Source organism: Trichomonas vaginalis, chromosome I, assembly GCF_026262505.1.
Source record: "Trichomonas vaginalis G3 chromosome I, whole genome shotgun sequence".
In the NCBI taxonomy this organism is placed as follows: domain Eukaryota; phylum Parabasalia; order Trichomonadida; family Trichomonadidae; genus Trichomonas; species Trichomonas vaginalis.
Window position 1 is genome coordinate 19,980,988 of NC_067203.1, and position 22,320 is coordinate 20,003,307.

Consider the following 22,320-nt stretch of genomic DNA (forward strand, 5'->3'; position numbering starts at 1 on the left):
CAACTGGCGTGAAGCGCCATTGAAAATTAACCTTGACATCTGGATTGAAGGCCGTGTCATAGGGGCGTAAGTGCAGTCCTAAAAAATATTCCCAATTTTGCATCCTTTTTTCTCTCAAGAATGATCCATTCCGAATTAATTTTTATCTTTTATATGGTGTCTTTCCTTTCACTTTCATGTATTTCGATATTTAATAATTTCTCAATAATGCTGGTTTCTTATGATCTGTATGAATAAGAGATTAATAAATTTACACTCTTAAACAGTCTCAGTAAGGATATAAGATATTTGAAATAGATGTTTTGATGCACATCTACATATAAATTAAAAAAATGAAGTGATATGAATTGTATTTAATGATTCAACACGAAGAAAAAGGAAAAAGAAAAAGAATTTTGACTGGTTAAAGTATTTAATGATTCGGATTTGTTACAATCCTTTTCAGTTCTATCAATAGTGTATGGATTGGATAACTCGATTTTAATGGCTCTATTTCCTCTATTTCCTTTCTTTACATCATCATTTGGTGACGGAAAATATTTATTTCCACCAAGTAAAATGACATTATACATCTCATATGAAGCGTAGCTACTTCCCCCACCACCACCTGATAGGTCTGCACCTCCACCCCCTCCATAATATCCACTTCCTCCACCTCCAGGCGAGCCTCCTGCAGTTGTATTTCCATCTCCACCTCTCAAATATTTTCCAAATCCTCCTGACACGCCAGAGAATTCGTCATGTCCTGCATAATAGCCTCCTTCTCCAGGTCGTGAATATGTGGCCCCTTTGCCTCTAATTTTCGTTGCTTCTTTTTCTTCTATTCTATACGCACTTCCGTCGCTATCACCTGCAAAAGGTCCGCCATAACCGCCATAAAATTCATCATCAACGTTTAATCCAGCAAATTTCCAATAACCAGATCCTCCTCCGGCGCCCGCAATTAATAGGATATTCTTTGCATCTTTGTCTTTGCTAATAAATGTAGCCTCACCTCCAGTGCAAGAAGGGCATTTTTCATTTCCTATTAAGTTATTTCCTCCTGAAAATTTCTTAGTATTTTTTATATTTTGTGTACTACATTGTCCTTGTTTTCCAACGAAATAAAACAATGTGATATCATTTTCTGCTTTAAATATCCCTTCAGAATAAGCGCCGAGCCCACTTTCCTCATTCTTAACGTATCCTCCTTGGGCTCCCCAAATTCGAAATAACCATGTTCCATTTGGTAGTGTAAATGGTTGTGGATCATTGTTCGGGTTCTCCTGGTACCAAAAGTTCATATTATGTATCCAATTTCAATATATTATTTGAAAATACTTTTCACCGGCTTTGATGTATTCATTCTTAAATTTTAAATTCGACTTTTCATAATGCGGATCCAGTATATTTGGAATAAAAATTTATCTATACAATGCAGGTAATAACATATTGTAATGTGAGAAAATGATATTTAAATGTTCCAAATTTCTATTGGAGTCAAATTTGGAAATTTAGATTATAATGATTCATATTTTCCTATGGCGATAAATCTATTATGATTGCTGAAATGAACTCGTTGATTATCATGTAATTTGATAGCTTCGTACACCTCCAGATATATTCAATTTATAATTTGATTTTTCAGATAACACATTTAATGTTTTTATTCTCTTATCTAGTAAACTCAGCTATGATTTCAATGATTATGTTCATAAGATCCATTGATATTCTCTAGATTATGTTATAATTTTGCCTTTGTCTTTGTAATTCGCTTTAGTCTTTATCTTAAGTTATTTTTGCATGGTGTTACTATGGTGGTTAGCATATACGTTTATCTCAATTTTGAACCCGCTACTTTTTATTTTCTGAATAAATATTTATATTCAGATAAGTGATCTTTTTCATATTTATACAATAACTACTTTTCTAAACTGATTTAAAAAAATGCCTCTCAAAAATTTTCCCTCTTCGAATAAATATATGTTAGAAACAGTATACTCCTTCGATTTGGTTAATTTAGAATTTTGTTAATCTTCTCAAAAATTCCAGATTTTCAAACGCCCATATCTTTTGCATTGAAAACATGTTATAATATATACCGACATATAAGTGAATATAAAATCTCGTTTTAAAAAAATATTTGGCATATTGAATTTTTTCTGAAAAACGTAAATTAAAAAATGCAAATTTTTAAAGAATTGCATATATACAGCTTATTAACAGATATATCATTGAATAATGTTTTCAATTTTTCTGAGATTATTTAAAACAATAATTATAGCAGACATCAATGATTATCAACGATGCCGAAATTGAAGATGATCTGAAGCAACATGGATATCAAGTTGTTAGACTTATAGCTAGCAGCTCCGTGGCCAAGCATTTTGAAGTCTCAAACGCTAAAGGATTCACATTTGATGTTAAAGTATACAACCATGCTGCAGCTTCCAACATCATCGATTATTACAACAATGAAAAGGATATCCTTGGAACTCTGATTCATCCCAATATAGTTGAAACATTCGACTTTTTCCAAACTCAAAATTATTCATATCTTGTTTTTGAGCTTTGCAGAGATCTATCTTTAGAATCTATTGTTAGTTCTACAAGAAAATGTTCGGAGAAAAACGTATACGTTTACTTATCACAGTTGATTCAAGGAATTGAATATCTTCACTCAAACAACATTGTTCACAATAACTTGAATCCGTCAACAATACATTTTGATCGCTTTGGACGAATTAAAATTGTAGATTTTGATTATGCTTCTATAAGTTACAAACAAAATTCAGATAGGTGCCCACATTCTAGGTATTCATTTTCTCCAGAAACGTATAGTGGTAAACCTTATGATCCACGTGCATCAGATGTTTGGAGTTTTGGAGCGATCAGTTATTATCTCCTTTCTGGACAATACCCATGGTCAAATAATAGTGAAATCTCTTATTCAGATTCTTTGGAATCTTCCATGAAAAATTTATACGGAAAATACGACGAAAAACTAATTCAATTAATTTTAGACTGTTTATCCGAAGATCCATCAAAGAGACCCTTAGCATCTGTAGCTAATTCGTTTTTCATGTACACCGAGAAGCAATATCCGATTTCAAAGAAATTTATTAGAAAACAAAACTCTAACCAATCAATTTCAAAGATCAAAAGGAATTCTTCTAGTCCTCAGTTTAGAGCTTGCTCTTCTTTATATAAATAAGCAAAAAAACTGTGTGAATTTCATTTAATTTTTTTCTTTATATTCTTATATTAAAATATTATCCTAAATCTTTTGTAAATGAATTATATTTTATCTTTTCTTGACAATCTTTTGTAGAATAAGTATTTATGATATTAATTAAAAATTAATGTCTTCTGTCACGAATTTTCCATGCTCCAACACGATGGAAGATAGCAATTTTGATAAGATCAGTTGCCATCTTTATCATACCTGAAATCTTCATCTTGCTTCCGTCAATTTCGTTCCATTCAACTGGAAGCTCTGAAATTTTCATTCCTAAGCGCCTAGCAATGACAAGAATCTCTGGATCGCAGCACCAGCGCTGAACATGTTGATTCATGAAAATCATCTTGCAAGATTCACGTGTGAAAAGCTTGAATCCGCATTGTGTATCGCGGATTCCATGAACACCGCTAAGAACAATAAGAGTATGCATTCCAATGCTAAGGAATTTACGAAGAGGTGTTCTCTTTGCTTTTTCATTTTGAGCTCTTGAGCCAATAACTATTGCCTGGTTTGTAGTTTTCATAAGACTCTTAATCTCTTTCTCGAGTACTTCGAAATCATCAATCTTTGTAGCACCATCTGCATCAAGCATTAAAACAAGTTCACCGCGCACGTGAAGGCAGCCAGCTTGAATTGCAGCACCTTTGCCCATGTTTACTGGTTGATTAAGTAAGAAAATGTTAGGATATTCCTTTGCATAATTCAAAACAACTTCTTTTGTTTTATCTTTGGAGCCATCATTGACAATAACGATTTCCCATGTAAATGATTTGTCTTTTTCTTCGCGTGATTTAAGATAATTAAGCGTTTCATCAAGCATTTTTGGAAGTCGTTTTTCTTCATTATATGCAGGAACAACTAAAGATAAATAAACGGAAGCTGGGTCGAATATTGTTGGAAATGGAACCTTTTCATTTCCATTTGGAGCAGGTTGTATATAATAATTAAGCTTATTTGGATCTCCATCTGGTAATTGCATTCTATCGAATAACGTTGTATCGTCAGCATTGGCGATCATTACTGCAACTACAAGGCCAACGGCAGCTACACCTAAGAAAAAGAGAATTTGAACAAATCTCCAAAATTTCATTTAAATTCTGGATATTTTTTGAAATTGGTGTGAAAAATTGAATAGTTTATTTTAACGTCTTTACTAAAAAATGGATCATACAGAAGAACAACTCGCTGATTTAGCTGCTTGGAGAGTGAAAAAGCACCTATCATTTCCCAGAGAAAAATCAAGCACATCCTACATAGAGGAACAAGAACAACCAAAAACATTTCATTTTTTCGCCTATAATCCAGAGCAAGGAACAACAGACTTATCACATGTCAGCTTAAAATATGATGAAAAGAAAGATCCTGCTATCTTTTCTGTTCCTTTATCATTTACAAAGAAAACAAAAACAGTTTATAAGCAACACGATCGTACAGAATTTGGTTTCGATGTACGAGCATATTTAACGCCAAATAATAGTCCAATTTACCCGGTTCATAAATGAAATTTGAAATTTTATTCATGAAAAATCTTCGTCATTTGCATTCAAAGTTTTTGTATACTACGTGTTACCAATAAAAGTCTATTGAGCAGAGAATGAATGATGTTAAATTAATATTTGGCAATATATTTGAATTCTCGCAAAATACTTTGAATGATTAACAATGACAGCAGCATGTACTTGATTTTATTTTGTTAAATCTATAAAATAATTATGCATAATAAATCTCGTTATTATAGGGAACATATGATTCTATATTCTTGAAGCTTTCTATAAAGAGTATTTTCGTATTTAATGTGTTTTTTGTAGGTCGGAAAAATATCACCTGCAGAATCGAAACTTACTCATAAAAAATATATAAAACGATTACCCTTTTTCTCTACAAAGGAACATAGGAATTCAATGATCTTTATATATATATATAACATCAATATACCTCATCTGATTAAAATGTTTATTAAGCAATAGCTTCATTTCTTTTTGAGATGCAAATTATCAATTTTAATTGTATCGCTTTATAATCTAATAATGATTGCTATGAAAAAATAATTATTGTGGTTAGCTATGAGGCTAGAACAACAATATTCATGTTAATCACTAGATATGCAATCCAAATATACCAGTAATCTAGATATTATCATAGAGTAAAATATTAGGCTTATAGTATACTATATTATGGTGCATAACACAGATCTAATTATACATACTAAATCTTAAAATAACTCGATTTTGATGCCTGAGTCCAAAAAAGTGAGTCACCAAATATACATCATTGCTCCAAAATAAAATTATTTTGTATTACTTTGTTTTGTCTTGTTTATGAACAAACTGGTCTTTTATTATATTTTTAAAATCAAATTTTTCATAAAAGTGCCACAACAAAAATTTTTAAAAAGCATGTCAAGTTCTGAGCAATCAAAAACTGAAACTGGATGTGATTTTATTGATATTAAGATAATTGAAGTATTCAATTACCTTAGCCAAGCATCAAAATTTATTTGGAGTGTCAATTCCAATAATATTTTACAAATATCTTCACAAATTATAGAATTCATTACAAATTCCAAGATATCTATCCAAATGGCGCTATACTTAATTGATAATCTTTCACAAATTCGTGCTAAAGAAATTAAATTATTTTCTGAACTTTAAATTTCTTGATGAATGAATACAACTTAAAAATAGATATCACAGATTGTATTAGATATAATAATCTTCAAGCATTTTTAGTTTATTTAGACAAATTAAATGATGTCAATAAATGTGTCGCAGAATCAGTTAGATTTAATATTCCATCCCTTTGTGAATTCTTTATCATTCATGGTGCAGATGTCAATGGAAAAGATGATGATGGGTCAACTGCGCTTCATATTTCGGCAAAAGATAATAAAATCAATTTTGTTAATTTGCTTCTTTCGCATGGTGCAGATGTGAATGTCAAAAATAACTATGGAACAACTGCACTTCATTATGCAATTTATAGTAGTAATTTAGAAATAATAGAAGCTCTTATTTCACATGGTGCAGATGTCAATGTTAAAAATGATTATGGACAAGCTCCTATTGATTATGCAACTACTGAAAAAATCAAGTATTATCTTAAATACCATGGCGCAATTTAATATATTCTAGTTATTAAACAAACGCATTTATATATTAACATTCTATTTTTAAATCAAGAAACAAATATATTGGATGACAATCATAAGTATTAACTTTGATCATTGATATCTGATATTTCGTGAAAATCATATCCTTTTATTAAGGAATAACAATTTTACAAAGTTTGATTATAATAATATATTTCTGTTAACAATTAGCTTAATTAAACCAGGTACAAATTAGATAATTGTATTTTCTATCCAATTGGATATCCAAAACAAATAACTTTATCAATAAGGGTCCACGGTGCGGCCAAATTAAGTCCATCGTAAATCATCAAAATTTATATGGCCTGGCTCATATCTAATCATAAATCATAGATCTACATCATATTTATATTCTATTTGTAAAATGAGTTTTGGATTTTGTCAAATAATATGTTCAAAAAATCAATTCAAAAGAAAGACGATAACGATAATTCTTATTTTTGTTTTCAATTTTTGAATAATATTGAAAATATAACGTGGATACTTAACTAGTAAATAAGGTATTTTCGTTAGATACACATTGTATATCATATTTTTTTTTAGTTTTCGTAAAACTTCCAAAAACAAATATGTTATAACCCATATTAGATTAATTAATGTGATATGTTTATTCTTAAATAATGACGACATTACTATATCTTGTATCAATATAGAGACGATCAACTAGAAAAAAATTATTCGATATTCGTAGCACCATGTTCAACTAAGAATTTAACAATATCTTTTGAATTAGCATTGATTGCAATACTAAGAGGGCATTCATTAAGAGTTAGAGAATATCAATAAATAATGAATAATATGAAAAGAAATAGAATTCCATAAATCAACGATAAATATGAAAAGAAAGAGAATGAAATAAAAAAATGATAAATATGAAAAGAAAGAGAATGAAATAAAACAATGATCAATATGAAAAGAAAAGGAATTTCATAAAACAATGATAAATATAACAAGAAAGAGAATTGTATAAAACAATAAAAAATATGAAAAGAAATGGAATTTTATAAAACAATGATAAATATGAAAAGAAAGAGAATGAAATAAAACAATGATAAATATAAAAAGAAATATAATGTAATAAAACTATGATAAACATGAAAAACAATAGATTTTCATAAAACAATGATAAATATAACAACAAAGAGAATTGTATAAAACAGTGATAAATATAACTGGAAAGAGAATGAAATAAAACAACGATAATTATGAAGCGAAAGAGAATGCCATAAAGCAACGATAAATATGAAACGAAAGAGAATGCTATAAAAAAAACGATAAATATGAAAAGAAAGAGAATTGGATAAAATAACGATAAATATGAAAAGAAAGAGAATGCCATAAAACAATGATAAATATGAAAAGAAAGGGAATGTAATAAAACAATGATAAATATGAAAAGAAATTGAATTTGATGAAATAACAATAAATATAACAAGAAAGAAAATCATATAAAACAATGATAAATATGAAAAGAAAGAGAGTTTGATAAAACAATGATAAATATGAGAAGAAAGAGAATTTGATGAAAGAATGGTAAATATTAAAAGAAAGACCATATCATAAAACAATGATAAATATGAAAAGAAATAAAATTGTATAAAAAAACAATAAATATGAAAAGAAAAAGAATATAATGCAACAAGAATAAATATTAAGAGAAAAATAATTTCATAAAACAATAATAAATATGAATAGAAATAGAATGTCATAAAACAATAATAAATATGAAAAGAAATATAATGTAATAAAACAATGATAAATATATAAAGAATTGTAATGTAATAAAACAATGATAAACATGAAAAGAAATAGAATTTCATAAAACAATGCTAAATATGAAAAGAAATAGAATTCCATAAATAAATGATAAATATGAAAAGAAAGAGAATGAAATAAATCAATGATAAATCTGAAAAGAAAGAGAATTCTATAAAACAATGATCAATATGAAAAGAAAGAGAATTCTATAAAACAATGATAAATATAACAAGAAAGAGAATTTCATAAAACAATGATAAATATTAAAAGAAAGAGGATGTAATAAAACAACGATAAATATGAAAAGAAAGAGAATTTCATAAAACAATTATAAATATGAAAAGAGAGAGAATGTATATATCATTGATATTTGCTCCATTAGTAAATAAATAAGATGCAATATCATAATTTCCGAAATCCATACTTTCTGTTAATGAATCAGGAGTTTGTCCTAAATTCGATTTAAGATATTCTGCAATTTCATAGTTTCGATAATCCAGTGCTGTATTAATCATTTTTTAAATGATTTACCTTCTTCTATCATTTGCATAAAAATATTCTTATTTCCGCCTTGAACAGCATATTTTTCGGAGTAATATGTGTATTTAGCTCCTAAATTTTTAAAGTAATTGAAGCACAATTCTGATCCATATTTAATTGCACAATCAAGTGGTGTGATATCATTAATCATCTTATTAATATCAAGATTTGGGAATTTACTCTTAAGATCATCAACTTTATCCCATGCAATATAGTACAAATGAGATTCTGTTGAATATAAATTCAGAACTTCTTCTTCTTTCTTTGTAGGACTGAATTTTTCGAATTTGAAACCTTTATAATGTAACAGTGCTGCTAATTCCACATTATTTGGACGTATGATATCTTGAGATTATGTGAAGCAATTGCCCACGTCATACACAAATAATCAGTTTCTTGATATTTCAAGCATTCACTAATGATGTGTGGATTTCCACCTATAAATGAACGTTGAAGACATTGCCAAGGAATTGGATTTTCAAAAGGATATTTTGGATGAGCTTCTGTTTGCAAAAACTTAAAACAATTGACGGCACCATAGTAGGAGGCTAATCTATAAATATGATATGATGCATCATATAAGTCAGTGTATTTTTCTGCTACATATGATATAAGTGTTTTAACATCATCATCCATAATTATTTTAATTATTTATATAATTATATATGGTACTACAAACAATTTTATTATTTTGCATTATCTATATTATAAACCGTGTTAATATTGAGTTATTTCGATTTTTTTGAACAAGCATTAAAACTGACAAAAATGTGAATTTGAAAATAGATTTGATCACAGTAATATGAATATTTGGTATAAACAGAAGTTAATAGGGTCAAATGCAAGAGAAAACATGATATATTTAGATTCATTTGAGAATTCTCGTAGATATTTATTTATTGTTGATATTTCTTAAAATTAATCAAATTCAGAATTTTTAAAAATTTTTTCAAAAATGCCACTCTATTGGGTTTCAGAGTTTTTTACTCTTTTTAAATGATTTATTAATATATTGTATTACTATTGCAATCTATGACATGTGTGGTTTAATACAATGTCAATAAATATCATTTCTATTAAAATGTCATAGCTCAGCTATAGTCAAAACAAGAACATATTGAAGCTTCTCATGGTTTCGCCTTGTCATTTGTTGTAAACAGAAATTCATCAAAAGTGACACCTCAGAAAAGCTAAAATATTGAATTTTTGGAACTTTTGATAGAGCACGTTTTTAAATATTAATTAAAGTAAATGTATATTTTGTAAAGATTCTTTTTAATAAAAAAATAAAATTTTGAAGAAGAACACAAAATCTTCTGAAAAATAATATCACATAAACTCATATTATTTTCTAATATATAACTATTTTATATAAAAATCAAATTCAATGATCTTAAAAGCGAAGGATAAACCTCAAAATTTACGAATATAATGAGTGGGAATATAATGCTTATCTATCATAAAACCATATGAAATATCAATTTTTGCTTTACGCCTAATTTTTGACGACAATTAGCAAAAAATGTTAAATGTTAACACTCAGTCCATTTGAATATGAAAAATAAAATTGACTTTGATTAAATGTTTTTATTTATCATGCAATTCTTCTTGCGACCAAAGATTTGAATAAAATTTCAAAAAATAAGATAGCTTAAAAAATAATATACGGTAGTGTTTACTAATAGATGAATAGTATATAAATTCTATTAAAATGAATTTGATCCAAAAAAAATAAAACCAAAAATAATTGTTATAATTTAAATGAAGAAGTAATTTAAAACGATTTTATTTATGATCAAATTTTATATATTTTTGGATCAAATCCATTTTAATAGAATTTATATACTATTCATCTATTAGTAAACACTACCGTATATTATTTTTTAAGCTATCTTATTTTTTGAAATTTTATTCAAATCTTTGGTCGCAAGAAGAATTGCATGATAAATAAAAACATTTAATCAAAGTGAATTTTATTTTTCATATTCAAATGGACTGAGTGTTAACATTTAACATTTTTTGCTAATTGTCGTCAAAAATTAGGCGTAAAGCAAAAATTGATATTTCATATGGTTTTATGATAGATAAGCATTATATTCCCACTCATTATATTCGTAAATTTTGAGGTTTATCCTTCGCTTTTAAGATCATTGAATTTGATTTTTATATAAAATAGTTATATATTAGAAAATAATATGAGTTTATGTGATATTATTTTTCAGGAGATTTCATTCTATATGCCTATGAAAAGTACTCTCAAAACTAACTTTTTCCTAATTATAATTAAATCTAGAATATTGTATTATGCTTAGTATTATTTCATTTTTCTCATTCAATTTAGAATTTACAAATGTCAAAAAATTGAGAGCTGTCACTTTTGATGAATTTCTGTTTATTACACATTGGTTTCAAGGAGTAATAAATTAGCTGTATGGTTCAATTGCACTGCCTATGGCTAATTTTCAATGACATTTCACGGCAGTTGTCAAAAATTTTGAGCTCACTGGGATAACACTCAATTTTCTGAAGTTTACAATTAGCAAAGAAACATAGGCTCAAAATAGAGTTGATTAAAATACAAATTTTTGATAATTTAAAATTTTTTATTGGAAAATTTACACTTTTCCGACGTTTTGTCAGGGGCGCGAAGCGACCCAAAAATGTCGGAAAAGTGTAATTCTCATGTATATGATTATTTTTGCTTTTAATGCCGAACAGCATTTGAATCAAAAATAATCGTATGTTTGAGAACGTCTCAATTATTTAAAATTCCATGAATATTGATCTAACACATCAAGATTCTAATATAGATCAAGTAATTCGTGAAATTAAAGACAGTTTCTGTCTGAATACTTCAGGTAATAACTATGATAAAGCAGTTCTTATGGATTATTCTCAACAATATTATGAACAAATGAAATCTATCAATAAAGATTTAAAAGAGGATAAAACGAACGAAGTCGCAAATTACACCATTCCAATTGAATCTGAAATGCAAAATTTAAAGAATGAACATAAATTATTGAAAGCTTACATTCGTATTAGCAAATCTTGTGACAAGCTTGATGACTATTGCACTCGTTCTGATTTAAATACTCTAAATGAAGAATCGAGACGAGAATTAGAATTTCTTTTAAATTTGCCACTTCTTAGCAACTATCGGATTAACGAAACATTCAAAAATTTAAAGTTAGTATATTCTAAGACAAAGATACCTTCAGAATTATATCAAATAAACCGATCAAAATATTACCAAGTTCTTAAAGGCGAAATCATCAAACTTGTTGATTTAAACAGCATACTTGGTGATTTTGTGAGGCAGTATCAGGATTACAGCGCTTACGAACGATTTCAAAAGTTAGGGAACTCATTTTACCCCGAATCACAATTTAAACAATTCTTTTCGGAAGAACAACAACATATATTGGATAACAAACTATCAGAATTGAAAAAATTATGGAATTGCGATAATAAATTTGATGAAAACGTTATTTATGTTTTAAAGAATAAATTCAAGAGTGATATCGTAAGAAGTGACTACATACAATTACTTTTCATGTATTATATCATTGAAAATACAAACAATTTTATTTGTCCATATTTAATCAATATATTTGATTATCTAAAGACAGAAATCTCAATTATGCTTTTAACAGTAGGAAATTTAGGTGTTGAAGCTGATAATTTCCCATTATTTTTCAATTTTATTTTGGATATCGTAAAAAGTGTTTCGATTTGCCAAGGAATCAAAAAGTTCATGTTTCTATGTGTTGATGCATTCAAAAGTTACATCAAACATAACAAAAATCTGAATTTACTTCCATATTTTCTTTCAATCGAGAAAATTGAAGAAAGTAAACGAGATCATTTCAGGCCAATCTATTTATTCTTAGTAAATGAATATTCCCAAATGATTATTGATTTAATTTTAAAGAATTTTCCTCAAATTTCAGAAATATTCGCTCCTCCGACAAGGAGGAATCAAAACAATTGGCTACAAGCCAAACAAATCATCAAATATGGTCCATTAAACCAATATTTGAGCAACATAATGACTAGTACAGAATTTGTTTTGAATTTCCAAACGAAAAAGGACATTATTACAGATGCTTTAGAAAAAATATACAGAAAAATCGGAGAACCATTCAAACCTCAGTACATTTTCCCAGAAATCTTCTCAAAATAAGCAGAAGTTTAATTGTTATTGATGAAGCACATTTAATAATAAGATAAAATCAATGAAATACTCATTAATTCTCATTTCATTATCGAAATGAAATGAATTTTATTATTAAAAAAATGCTTATTGTATATATCGGAATAAATTTTAGTGCATTAAACTTATTTTTCGTTTAATTTTCATTTCAACATCATGTGAAAAAAATGACATTAATAGAATTAAGAGAATTGGGACTTAAGGAAACATAATAGCTCTTATATTAGCTCATTTACAGTGATTTTCCTTCTTAATTAAGTTAAATGGTACAATAATATCACTTTGCAGCTTCTTTCTAGGATAATGATTTCATTTAAACTTCACGCCCGTAATTCATTATTTTTTTTAATTATTGGATCGACACAAGATCCCTCTCAAATTGGTACATAATGAATGTTAGGTCCTAATCAATTAAATTTAGAAAGTAGGGAATCGTTACTATCTCAATGAATAATGATCCATTATCAGCTTTCGAAGACAGTTGGTAAAGAGAACGTCACACGTTACCATAATCAATATGTTTTTAAATATCCATGTCCAGACGACCAATATGAATGCAGTCCATACACTGTTTCCCTTTCACCAGGACGATACCTCTTCGAAGCTTGGGGATCGAGAGGAGGTTTCAATGTATGGAATGAAGGTCCTTCCACTCCAGGCCTTGGTGGCTACACATCAGGTGCGTTAACCGTTAGAAGTCCATTAATTGTTTACCTTTATATCGGATCTTCTACATATTTTAACTCATTTTTCAGCTATGTTGGCACCGAAAACGGATTTGTTTTTGGCGGTGCCTCGTCTGATGTTCGTCTGCATGCGAATGAATCGTTTGATTGGTCTGATCCTCTATCACTTCGCTCCAGAATCATGGTTTCGGGCGGTGGTGGAGGTGCAGAATGGGCTACGAGCATTGGAGGAAACGGCGGGGGCATCCAAGGTGGAATTGGATATTATTGTTACGAAGAATCCAATTCATGCTTTGATTTGAATTCCGGAGGAGGGAGCCAAACCTCTGGAGGGACTCCTGCCTCTACGAAGTCACGATTCTCTGGAATTCCTGGTTTATTCGGAATTTCTAATGTCAAATATTCGTCATCTGATTTTGGTGCTGTCGGAGGTAATGGATATTATAGCGGTGCATCTATCGATTATGCAGGCGCTGCTGGTGGAGGGAGCTCTTTCATCTCAGGATATGAAGGATGTATTGCACTGAAAGGTCCTACCGATGAAACTCCAAGTCCATCAAATTCATCTATCCATTACTCCAAAATATTCTTTACTAATCCTATCATGATCCAAGGCAATCAAACGATGCCACTTTACTATAATCCAGAATCACGCGGCATCGGGAACAACGATCGAGGTGCTATCCGCATCACCATTCTTTCTAATGATTGTTCATGTAATCACAGATATTTCCATTCAAACATATATTTTCTTCTCTCGATTGTTTTCATTGTTAGTTAATATTAATAAACATGCAATTTTTTCCCTTTCTCTTTCAAAACACAACAAACTTATAATGCCTTATACCAAAAGGATACACAATGATCCATTATATATATTTAATTTCACATTACTAACAAAGCTAATTTGAATTTAATGCGCTTATAGTTGATGTGCCATGTTTTGAATATTATTTATTATATGTATGCATTATCTAATATAAATTGTATGTATTTCCATTGATGCTACACGCCCGTAGACAACGGCTTGATGTTATTTGGCAGGATATATTCAAGTTAAGTCTTAATCCAATATATATTGAATGCCAAGTTCACATAGTTTCTATATGTGAGTAAAACTACATATATATCTCAATGAATAATGATCCAATACAAACTTTCTAACAAAGTATGAAGATCAGTACGTTTTTGGATATCCATGTCCAGATAATCAATACGACTGTAGTCCATACACTGTTTCCCTTGATCCAGGACGATACCTCTTTGAAGCTTGGGGTGCGAGAGGCGGTTTTGACGTATGGGCGACAGGAATTTCCGTTCCAGGTCTTGGCGGTTACACATCCGGGATACTAAAGACTAGAAGACCATTGACTGTTTACCTTTATGTTGGTTCTACTTCGTTTTTTAACTCGATATTTTTTTATAAAGGATCTGACATTTTTGTCTTAGGAGGTGCATCATCTGATGTTCGTCTGTATGCAAATAAAACATTTGATTGGTCAAATCCTCTATCACTTCGCTCCAGAATCATGGTATCGGGCGGTGGTGGAGGTGCAGAATGGGAGAAAAATACCGGAGGAAACGGTGGTGGCCTTCAAGGTGGATCTGCCAAATCCGATTGCACACATGCACTTTTTCAATGTCCTGGATTCATATCAGGCGGAGGAAGCCAAACATCTGGAGGAACTGCTGCCCCAACTATGAACAAAGTCTCTGGTATTCCTGGCTTGTTTGGAATGTCTCCGATGAAATATTCATCGCCTGATTTTGGAGCTGTTGGCGGTAATGGGTATTATAATGGTGCATCTATAGACTTTGCCGGTGCTGCCGGTGGAGGAAGTTCCTTTATTTCAGGACATAAAGGATGCATTGCTCTGAATGGTCCTGCCGATGAAACTCCAAGTCCTTCAAATTCGCCTATCCATTATTCTGGACTCTTATTCACGAGATCGACGATGATTCAAGGCAATAAATCAATGCCGCTTTACTATTCTCCGAAGGCACGTGGCATTGGCAACAAGGGAAGAGGTGCTATTCGTATCACTATTCTTCCTAATGAGATCACTTCAGAAAATCATTATATCTTTCGTTCAGACATTTCTTTAGTTCTTTATTTAGGTTTTAGTTGTTAGTTAATAAAATTATGAGTTTTAGACAAATCACTCATACTTTCATGTTTCAGGACCTAGCTAAAAGTGAGGCTTCTCAGATTTGAGACAATTTTGAAGTGTCAAATAAGAATATCAAAATTATAGTCATATTATCATTTAGTCTTCTTAGTGTAACCTTAGTTTGGCTAAAATATTGCTGTTCATATATATTAAAATTTCGAGATTTAATTTTAAGGAATCATCCAATACATAGATTCGATCCAGATATAAAATTTGAATGAAAGAGTATTCCCAATGATTATCTTTCTTTTTGATGGGTTCGGCTGAAAGTAGTGATGAGGAAAATCAGCCATTGTCAAAATCCAAGATTGTCGAGCGTAAAATTAAGGATAGAACTATAAGGATAGCCAAACCAATACAAAAAACTATATCGTTTTCGGATAGTTCTGATGACAATGAGAAAATACCAAACGAAAAACCTCCTCCTAAAAAAACTCCTACGAGAAAGAAAGATGTTGAAATCAAAATCAATCGAGCTCCTTCACCAGAAAGCGATTCTGATAAATCTGATAAAGAATCAATCACAATTAACGCAAATCAACAGAAAAAATACCAAGAATTAGACAAAATAATACAACAAGCCATTGACAACCAATCTTCAGACGATGATTCCGATGAAAATGAAGTTGTAATTATTCCAAAGCAATTAAATAAAGTACAAACATCAGAAAGCAACTCCCAATCATACGATGAGTATGGTATTGCAATATACTCAGATAGCGAAGATGTTGAAAAATTGGAAGAAAATATCAAGAAGAAATATGAAATTGTTGATGATAATGATGATTCTGATGAAGATGTTGTTATACAAGATGTTAAAAAGAGTAAAAACAAAGAAACAGAGAAAAAACAAAATATTTATTCAGAAGTTTTGATAGATGATGCAAAAGAAGTACCAGACTATCTATTTAAGCAAGTACACGTACCAGAAATCTTCAAGAAATACATCCAAATCCAACAACTTTTAAATAATTTGAAAGCAGACAATTTAAACACAATTGTGAACGAAATAATATCATTAACTATTGACATTGATAACCTATTTGAAGTTTTCAAGCTTATCCATTGCTTTTCGAAGCCAAGAGGAAAAGATTCAATTTTATTTTCCCAAATTTTCACCAAAATGGTCATAGCTTTTGGCGAACCCTTTAAGAAGATTGTTGTTGCCAATGCACAAGGTAATATTCTCTATCAAATGTATGAAAACGGAACAATTACAATTGATGAGATCCGAAAGCGCCAAGAGAACTTTACAGACCTTGTTTACTTCTTTTTACCAGAACTAGGCATCACTAGAATGAATTCATTGAAAGATTCCAATCATTTTTCTAATATCAGAAAGAATATCAACAAATTGAAAGAAAATGACTGGGCGATCTACAAATACATGAGGAAATATGGATATGAACAAAACTCTGTTGGTTTGGCCCTCAAAAACGATGATATTGTTTTGTTCAAATCATTAGTCAAAATTAATCCGAAAAATTTGACGAATTTGATACAAATCGGTCAATTTGATGGTGATTCAACACTTATGACTCCTATTTGTGCAAGTGCTCATTACGGGAGTGATGATTGTTTTGATTTTTTGTTGATGCAAAACGTAGAAATCGATTCCAGTGCTATAAAAACATGTTCTTTCTATGGTGGCTCTTTGCATATTGTTTCCGCATTGAGTAGAAGAGGTGTTGACTTCTCTGACATGCTTAGAAACGCTTCCGCTGAACACAGATATGAGTTGTTCAACTATTTGGTTGAAAGCAAAGCAGATTTGAATATAACTTATCAATCAATGATAAATTCTGAAAATTTGGCCGTTTTTGTTTACACGATGAATAATAATGATGCTATGGAATTTGATGCAGATTTTATCTTTAGAATGGCTGCTATTGGTGGTTCTCTTTCTGTATGTAAATATCTTGTTGATGACGGACAAGCAGATCCTAACAAGAAAAGAGGAAAAGAACAAAAATCTTTGTTGATTTCGAGCAGCGAAAACGGAAGAAGTGAAATTGTTTCTTTTCTTTTGACACTCAAAAACATAGATATAGAACTAAGAGATAGAAAAGGTCAAACGGCTCTTCATTGGGCATGCCTCAAAGATCATCCTGAATGTGTTAAAATACTATTAAAGAATGGAGCGAATATTGAAGTAAGAGATGAAATTGGAGAAACCCCTTTGATAAAAGCAGCTCAATCTGGAAGTGTTGAATGTGCTTCGATTTTATTGGAAAATGGTGCTGATATAAATGGTCAAAGTTTTTATAGAATGACTCCACTTTTGGTAGGAGCAAGAGAAAATAATTATGATGTTTGCGAATTCCTTACTTCTAAAGGTGCTGATGTAACATTGGTTGAGAAATCATCAATGTCTGTGTTGCATTATTCTGCAAATAACTTGAATTTGCTTAAATTGTTCGTTAGACATGGAGCTAATGTGAATTACGCCATGGCTGATGGAACAAAGCCAATTGATTGGTGCGAAACTCCTGCATGTGAAAAATTCTTATTGAATAGTGGTTCAATACCAAAACAAGCCCCTATATCATGAAATAATAAAATATTATATGTTCTTATGTTTATATTATTACAAATTTTTATTTTTCACTATATACTTATTCCAAAAGATTAGTCAAATATGTTTCCTTATATAACTTCATAAGTATGAGATGATGTATTCAATACAAAGTCATTTTTAGTCATACTAATAGTTAAATTAAAAATCAGTCACAAAATAAGTCAATAGCACTATATTTATATATTGCATTCATTCTTTTTATATCATTTACTATTATAAACCTTGTCGCCTTTTTCTATATTAATCAATTTTAACTTTTATTCTATAAGGTCTCTCAATTAATAAACCCTTTCAATTTTGGATAATTGGAAAATAAATTATTGATGATTGGATATTACAATATTCACTTATTTACATAAATTGAAGTGTCGAAAATTTTATTGTAAAGTATTGAATTAATTCAAAAGTCTACACCTATCAAAGTTAAATTTTATTCTATAAGTTCTCTCAATTTATTTACCCTATCAATCCGAAATCATTTTAAAATATATTGTTGATATTACGATATTACAATATATGCCTTTTTATATATATTTTGAATTGGTGATTGATTTTTCAATTTATAAGAATTGTTCAAATTAATTAATGGTAGATCCTACACCTTTACTGGGTCAAAAATAAGATAAAGACTTGCAACTGGAACACTACAGATTAGCAGGCCGCCCACCACTCACAACAATTTTGTTTTTATCCATGGGTCCAATGGTTTCTCAAGTTATTGGTGCCTTATACTCAATTGTTGATACAATTTGGGTGGCAAAAGCATGCGGAGATCGTGGTATGGCTGCTGTTTCTACTTATAATTGTTTTGATAACATTGGCCGTTCATTTGGATTCTTCATGTGCACAGCAGCATCAACGAAAACAGCACAGCTATTTGGTCAAAGAAAGGAGTCCGATACTAAGCAAGTTTTTAGCGATCTAATTCGCTGTTCCATTATATGTTCTTTAATTGTACCAGTAATCCTGATTCCAACAGTCAAGCATGCTGCAAGATGGTTTGGTGCTGATGAAAGTCTAGTTGAATTTGGCTTTGAATACATCTCTCTCCTTTCATACGGTTCAATTAGCACATGCTTATTCTTATGCTGTGGTGGGTTCCTTCAAGGTGAAGGCAGAACACATGTATTCGCCATAATGGAACTTATATCTTTTGTTTTGAACGGCTTAATATTTGATCCAGTTCTTTTACTTGTAGGCAAACTTGGAGTCCGTGGAGCCGCTCTTGCTACAGTATTATCAGAATTATTCCCTGCTTTAATCCTTATTGGGCTGTATTACAAAGGTATATTTGCTGTTAAGCCACAGCTAGGTGATTTATTTAAGAAATTCTCTCCCCACACATTCCCAGCACTCAAAGTTGGCTTTTCTCAACTTATAACAAACTTATCATATTTCGTCCCTACAATCATAGTTCGTAAGCTTCTTGGATTATCTCTTCCTAAAGATTAATATGATGACGGTTTTGCTGGATATAACGTAACAATCAGATTCCAGTATTTAACAAATGCTGTATTCATTGCTATTAATCAAAGTGTTGTTCCAGCAGCATCATACGCGCATGCTGCCAACAAGCATGCAAGATGGCTAAAACTCATTGGGCATGCATTTTGGATCAATTTCCTCTGGGGATCTTTCACAACAATATTAACATGGACAATTCCTCGTGAGCTCTCAATGATGTTTTCGAGATCAGATGGATATCTCAAATGGGCTGGACCGATGATGAGATTCAGAAACGCTTTAGGTTGCTTTGCTCTTGGCCGTTTTAATTGCCAAGCAATTCTTCAATCTTTCCAAAAAGGTGGCTTAGCCACAATCCTCTCATTTTCCTCACAGTTCTTAGCTATTACTGGTTTCTCATTATTGATGTATTATGTTAAAAAGAATGACGCCGTCCATCTTTTCTGGTGTTATCCTCTCACAGATTCATTTGGCTTAGTCTGCGGTCTTGCTTTTTGTTCTCCAACACTCTATAATGCCTTCAAATTTGCGAAGAGCGAGCCAAAGGATGACGGCGAATTGAGTGCAAACATATATCATGCTGCAACACAAGTTTAAATATTCAATTTATGAAATATTAATAGTTGTATATTAAAAATCAGTCCCAAAAAACGAAACAGTGTCAGATGGATGTAAGTGTCCCATATTTATATATTGTCTTCATTTTGCTTGTAATATTTACTGTCATAAACTATTTTTTGTTATTATCATTTGTAATTTGATTTATTTACGAAAATTTCATTTAAAAAATCAATATAAATATAAAACTCAATTATCTTCCGAGTGTTTGGTTGTAAAAAATAAATATTTGCAAGAAATTTTAAATCATTTTGAAATTTTACTTGCATTTGTAGCCGATCATGCGGAGGAAGTCCTTGCGTTCCTGTGTTTCCTTCTCTCCTTCAACACCCTTTGGTGCAAAGCCATCGATAACGCTGGAAACACCACGGCCTTGTGCTGTCTTAGCAACGATGACCTGGAGTGAGTTAGCTGTAGCGCAGTAGAAGTTAACAATCTCTGGGACTGTGCGGAGGGCGTGTAAAACGTTGATTGGGAATGCATTCTTGAGGAAGATGATGAAAGAGTGGCCGCAACCGATCTTTTGAGCATTCTTGACAGCAAGCTCAACAAGCTCGTCATCATTGCCAGCCTTGCGGATAAGGCATGGGCCGGAAGCCTCGCAGAAGGCAACACCGAACTTGATTCCCATTGCACTGGAAATAAGGCACTCGTAGATGTCCTCAACAGTCTTAATGAAGTGTGATTGGCCGAAGATTAAGTTGAGCTCGTTTGGATTTTCGACTTGAACAATTTCAAATTCGACTGACATTCTCTGTGTCACGTTTCTTATCGATAATGTCACTTTTAATTTTTTATTTCATCTATGCATTTTGAGCCATATCCAAAACAGATGGATACAAAAATCAATAATTTCCGACTTAAGCTATTATTGTAATAAACAGAAATTCATCAAAAGTGACAGCTCTCAATTTTTTGACATTTGTAAATTCTAAATTGAATGAGAAAAATGAAATAATACTAAGCATAATACAATATTCTAGATTTAATTATAATTAGGAAAAAGTTAGTTTTGAGAGTACTTTTCATAGGCATATAGAATGAAATCTTCTGAAAAATAATATCACATAAACTCATATTATTTTCTAATATATAACTATTTTATATAAAAATCAAATTCAATGATCTTAAAAGCGAAGGATAAACCTCAAAATTTACGAATATAATGAGTGGATATAATGCTTATCTATCATAAAACCATATGAAATATCAATTTTTGCTTTACGCCTAATTTTTGACGACAATTAGCAAAAAATGTTAAATGTTAACACTCAGTCCATTTGAATATGAAAAATAAAATTGACTTTGATTAAATGTTTTTATTTCATGCAATTCTTCTTGCGACCAAAGATTTGAATAAAATTTCAAAAAATAAGATAGCTTAAAAAATAATATACGGTAGTGTTTACTAATAGATGAATAGTATATAAATTCTATTAAAATGGATTTGATCCAAAAAAATATATAAAATTTGATCATAAATAAAATCGTTTTAAATTACTTCTTCATTTAAATTATAACAATTATTTTTGGTTTTATATTTTTTTGGATCAAATCCATTTTAATAGAATTTATATACTATTCATCTATTAGTAAACACTACCGTATATTATTTTTTAAGCTATCTTATTTTTGAAATTTTATTCAAATCTTTGGTCGCAAGAAGAATTGCATGATAAATAAAAACATTTAATCAAAGTCAATTTTATTTTTCATATTCAAATGGACTGAGTGTTAACATTTAACATTTTTTGCTAATTGTCGTCAAAAATTAGGCGTAAAGCAAAAATTGATATTTCATATGGTTTATGATAGATAAGCATTATATTCCCACTCATTATATTCGTAAATTTTGAGGTTTATCCTTCGCTTTTAAGATCATTGAATTTGATTTTTATATAAAATAGTTATATATTAGAAA

General features: G+C 30.2%; 13 protein-coding genes across 13 annotated transcripts, besides 4 other annotated features; 9 read left to right on the forward strand and 4 right to left on the reverse strand.

Annotated features, from left to right (window-relative positions):
- Positions 1–353: 353 nt before the first annotated feature.
- On the reverse strand, positions 354–1,283 carry TVAGG3_1016770 (glycine-rich protein family; the record flags this gene model as incomplete). Its single annotated transcript, XM_001326467.1, has 1 exon — positions 354–1,283. One exon carries the CDS (start codon positions 1,281–1,283, stop codon positions 354–356), a length of 930 nt encoding a protein of 309 aa, XP_001326502.1.
- A 987-nt stretch (positions 1,284–2,270) lies between these two features.
- TVAGG3_1016780 (protein serine/threonine kinase protein) lies at positions 2,271–3,254 on the forward strand (the record flags this gene model as incomplete). The annotated part of the gene is made up of 1 exon (XM_001326466.1): positions 2,273–3,193. One exon carries the CDS (start codon positions 2,273–2,275, stop codon positions 3,191–3,193), a length of 921 nt encoding a protein of 306 aa, XP_001326501.1.
- Positions 3,255–3,269: 15 nt separating this feature from the next.
- TVAGG3_1016790 (glycosyl transferase) lies at positions 3,270–4,315 on the reverse strand (the record flags this gene model as incomplete). Its single annotated transcript, XM_001326465.2, has 1 exon — positions 3,339–4,310. The coding sequence occupies one exon, from the start codon at positions 4,308–4,310 to the stop codon at positions 3,339–3,341; it is 972 nt and encodes a 323-aa protein (XP_001326500.1).
- Positions 4,316–4,380: 65 nt separating this feature from the next.
- On the forward strand, positions 4,381–4,722 carry TVAGG3_1016800 (uncharacterized protein; the record flags this gene model as incomplete). The annotated part of the gene is made up of 1 exon (XM_001326464.1): positions 4,381–4,722. One exon carries the CDS (start codon positions 4,381–4,383, stop codon positions 4,720–4,722), a length of 342 nt encoding a protein of 113 aa, XP_001326499.1.
- A 1,157-nt stretch (positions 4,723–5,879) lies between these two features.
- On the forward strand, positions 5,880–6,341 carry TVAGG3_1016810 (proteasome regulatory particle assembly; the record flags this gene model as incomplete). Its single annotated transcript, XM_001326463.1, has 1 exon — positions 5,880–6,341. The coding sequence occupies one exon, from the start codon at positions 5,880–5,882 to the stop codon at positions 6,339–6,341; it is 462 nt and encodes a 153-aa protein (XP_001326498.1).
- Positions 6,342–6,618: 277 nt separating this feature from the next.
- Positions 6,619–6,849: a mobile genetic element.
- A 1,630-nt stretch (positions 6,850–8,479) lies between these two features.
- Positions 8,480–9,424, reverse strand: TVAGG3_1016830 (proteasome regulatory particle assembly; the record flags this gene model as incomplete). Its single annotated transcript, XM_001326462.2, has 1 exon — positions 8,982–9,302. The coding sequence occupies one exon, from the start codon at positions 9,300–9,302 to the stop codon at positions 8,982–8,984; it is 321 nt and encodes a 106-aa protein (XP_001326497.1).
- Positions 9,425–9,814: 390 nt separating this feature from the next.
- Positions 9,815–9,852: a mobile genetic element.
- Positions 9,853–11,027: 1,175 nt separating this feature from the next.
- Positions 11,028–11,064: a mobile genetic element.
- A 375-nt stretch (positions 11,065–11,439) lies between these two features.
- Positions 11,440–12,852, forward strand: TVAGG3_1016860 (guanyl-nucleotide exchange factor protein; the record flags this gene model as incomplete). The annotated part of the gene is made up of 1 exon (XM_001326461.1): positions 11,440–12,852. The coding sequence occupies one exon, from the start codon at positions 11,440–11,442 to the stop codon at positions 12,850–12,852; it is 1,413 nt and encodes a 470-aa protein (XP_001326496.1).
- Positions 12,853–13,335: 483 nt separating this feature from the next.
- On the forward strand, positions 13,336–14,349 carry TVAGG3_1016870 (glycine-rich protein family; the record flags this gene model as incomplete). Its single annotated transcript, XM_001326460.1, has 1 exon — positions 13,336–14,349. The coding sequence occupies one exon, from the start codon at positions 13,336–13,338 to the stop codon at positions 14,347–14,349; it is 1,014 nt and encodes a 337-aa protein (XP_001326495.1).
- A 748-nt stretch (positions 14,350–15,097) lies between these two features.
- TVAGG3_1016880 (glycine-rich protein family) lies at positions 15,098–15,700 on the forward strand (the record flags this gene model as incomplete). The annotated part of the gene is made up of 1 exon (XM_001326459.1): positions 15,098–15,700. The coding sequence occupies one exon, from the start codon at positions 15,098–15,100 to the stop codon at positions 15,698–15,700; it is 603 nt and encodes a 200-aa protein (XP_001326494.1).
- A 292-nt stretch (positions 15,701–15,992) lies between these two features.
- TVAGG3_1016890 (protein ubiquitination) lies at positions 15,993–18,290 on the forward strand (the record flags this gene model as incomplete). Its single annotated transcript, XM_001326458.1, has 1 exon — positions 15,993–18,290. One exon carries the CDS (start codon positions 15,993–15,995, stop codon positions 18,288–18,290), a length of 2,298 nt encoding a protein of 765 aa, XP_001326493.1.
- Positions 18,291–19,010: 720 nt separating this feature from the next.
- Positions 19,011–19,769, forward strand: TVAGG3_1016900 (multidrug resistance protein YPNP-related family; the record flags this gene model as incomplete). The annotated part of the gene is made up of 1 exon (XM_001326457.1): positions 19,011–19,769. One exon carries the CDS (start codon positions 19,011–19,013, stop codon positions 19,767–19,769), a length of 759 nt encoding a protein of 252 aa, XP_001326492.1.
- A 228-nt stretch (positions 19,770–19,997) lies between these two features.
- On the forward strand, positions 19,998–20,378 carry TVAGG3_1016910 (multidrug resistance protein YPNP-related family; the record flags this gene model as incomplete). The annotated part of the gene is made up of 1 exon (XM_001326456.1): positions 19,998–20,378. The coding sequence occupies one exon, from the start codon at positions 19,998–20,000 to the stop codon at positions 20,376–20,378; it is 381 nt and encodes a 126-aa protein (XP_001326491.1).
- A 221-nt stretch (positions 20,379–20,599) lies between these two features.
- Positions 20,600–21,162, reverse strand: TVAGG3_1016920 (adenosine specific kinase family; the record flags this gene model as incomplete). Its single annotated transcript, XM_001326455.2, has 1 exon — positions 20,659–21,150. One exon carries the CDS (start codon positions 21,148–21,150, stop codon positions 20,659–20,661), a length of 492 nt encoding a protein of 163 aa, XP_001326490.1.
- Positions 21,163–21,273: 111 nt separating this feature from the next.
- Positions 21,274–21,310: a mobile genetic element.
- Positions 21,311–22,320: the final 1,010 nt, after the last annotated feature.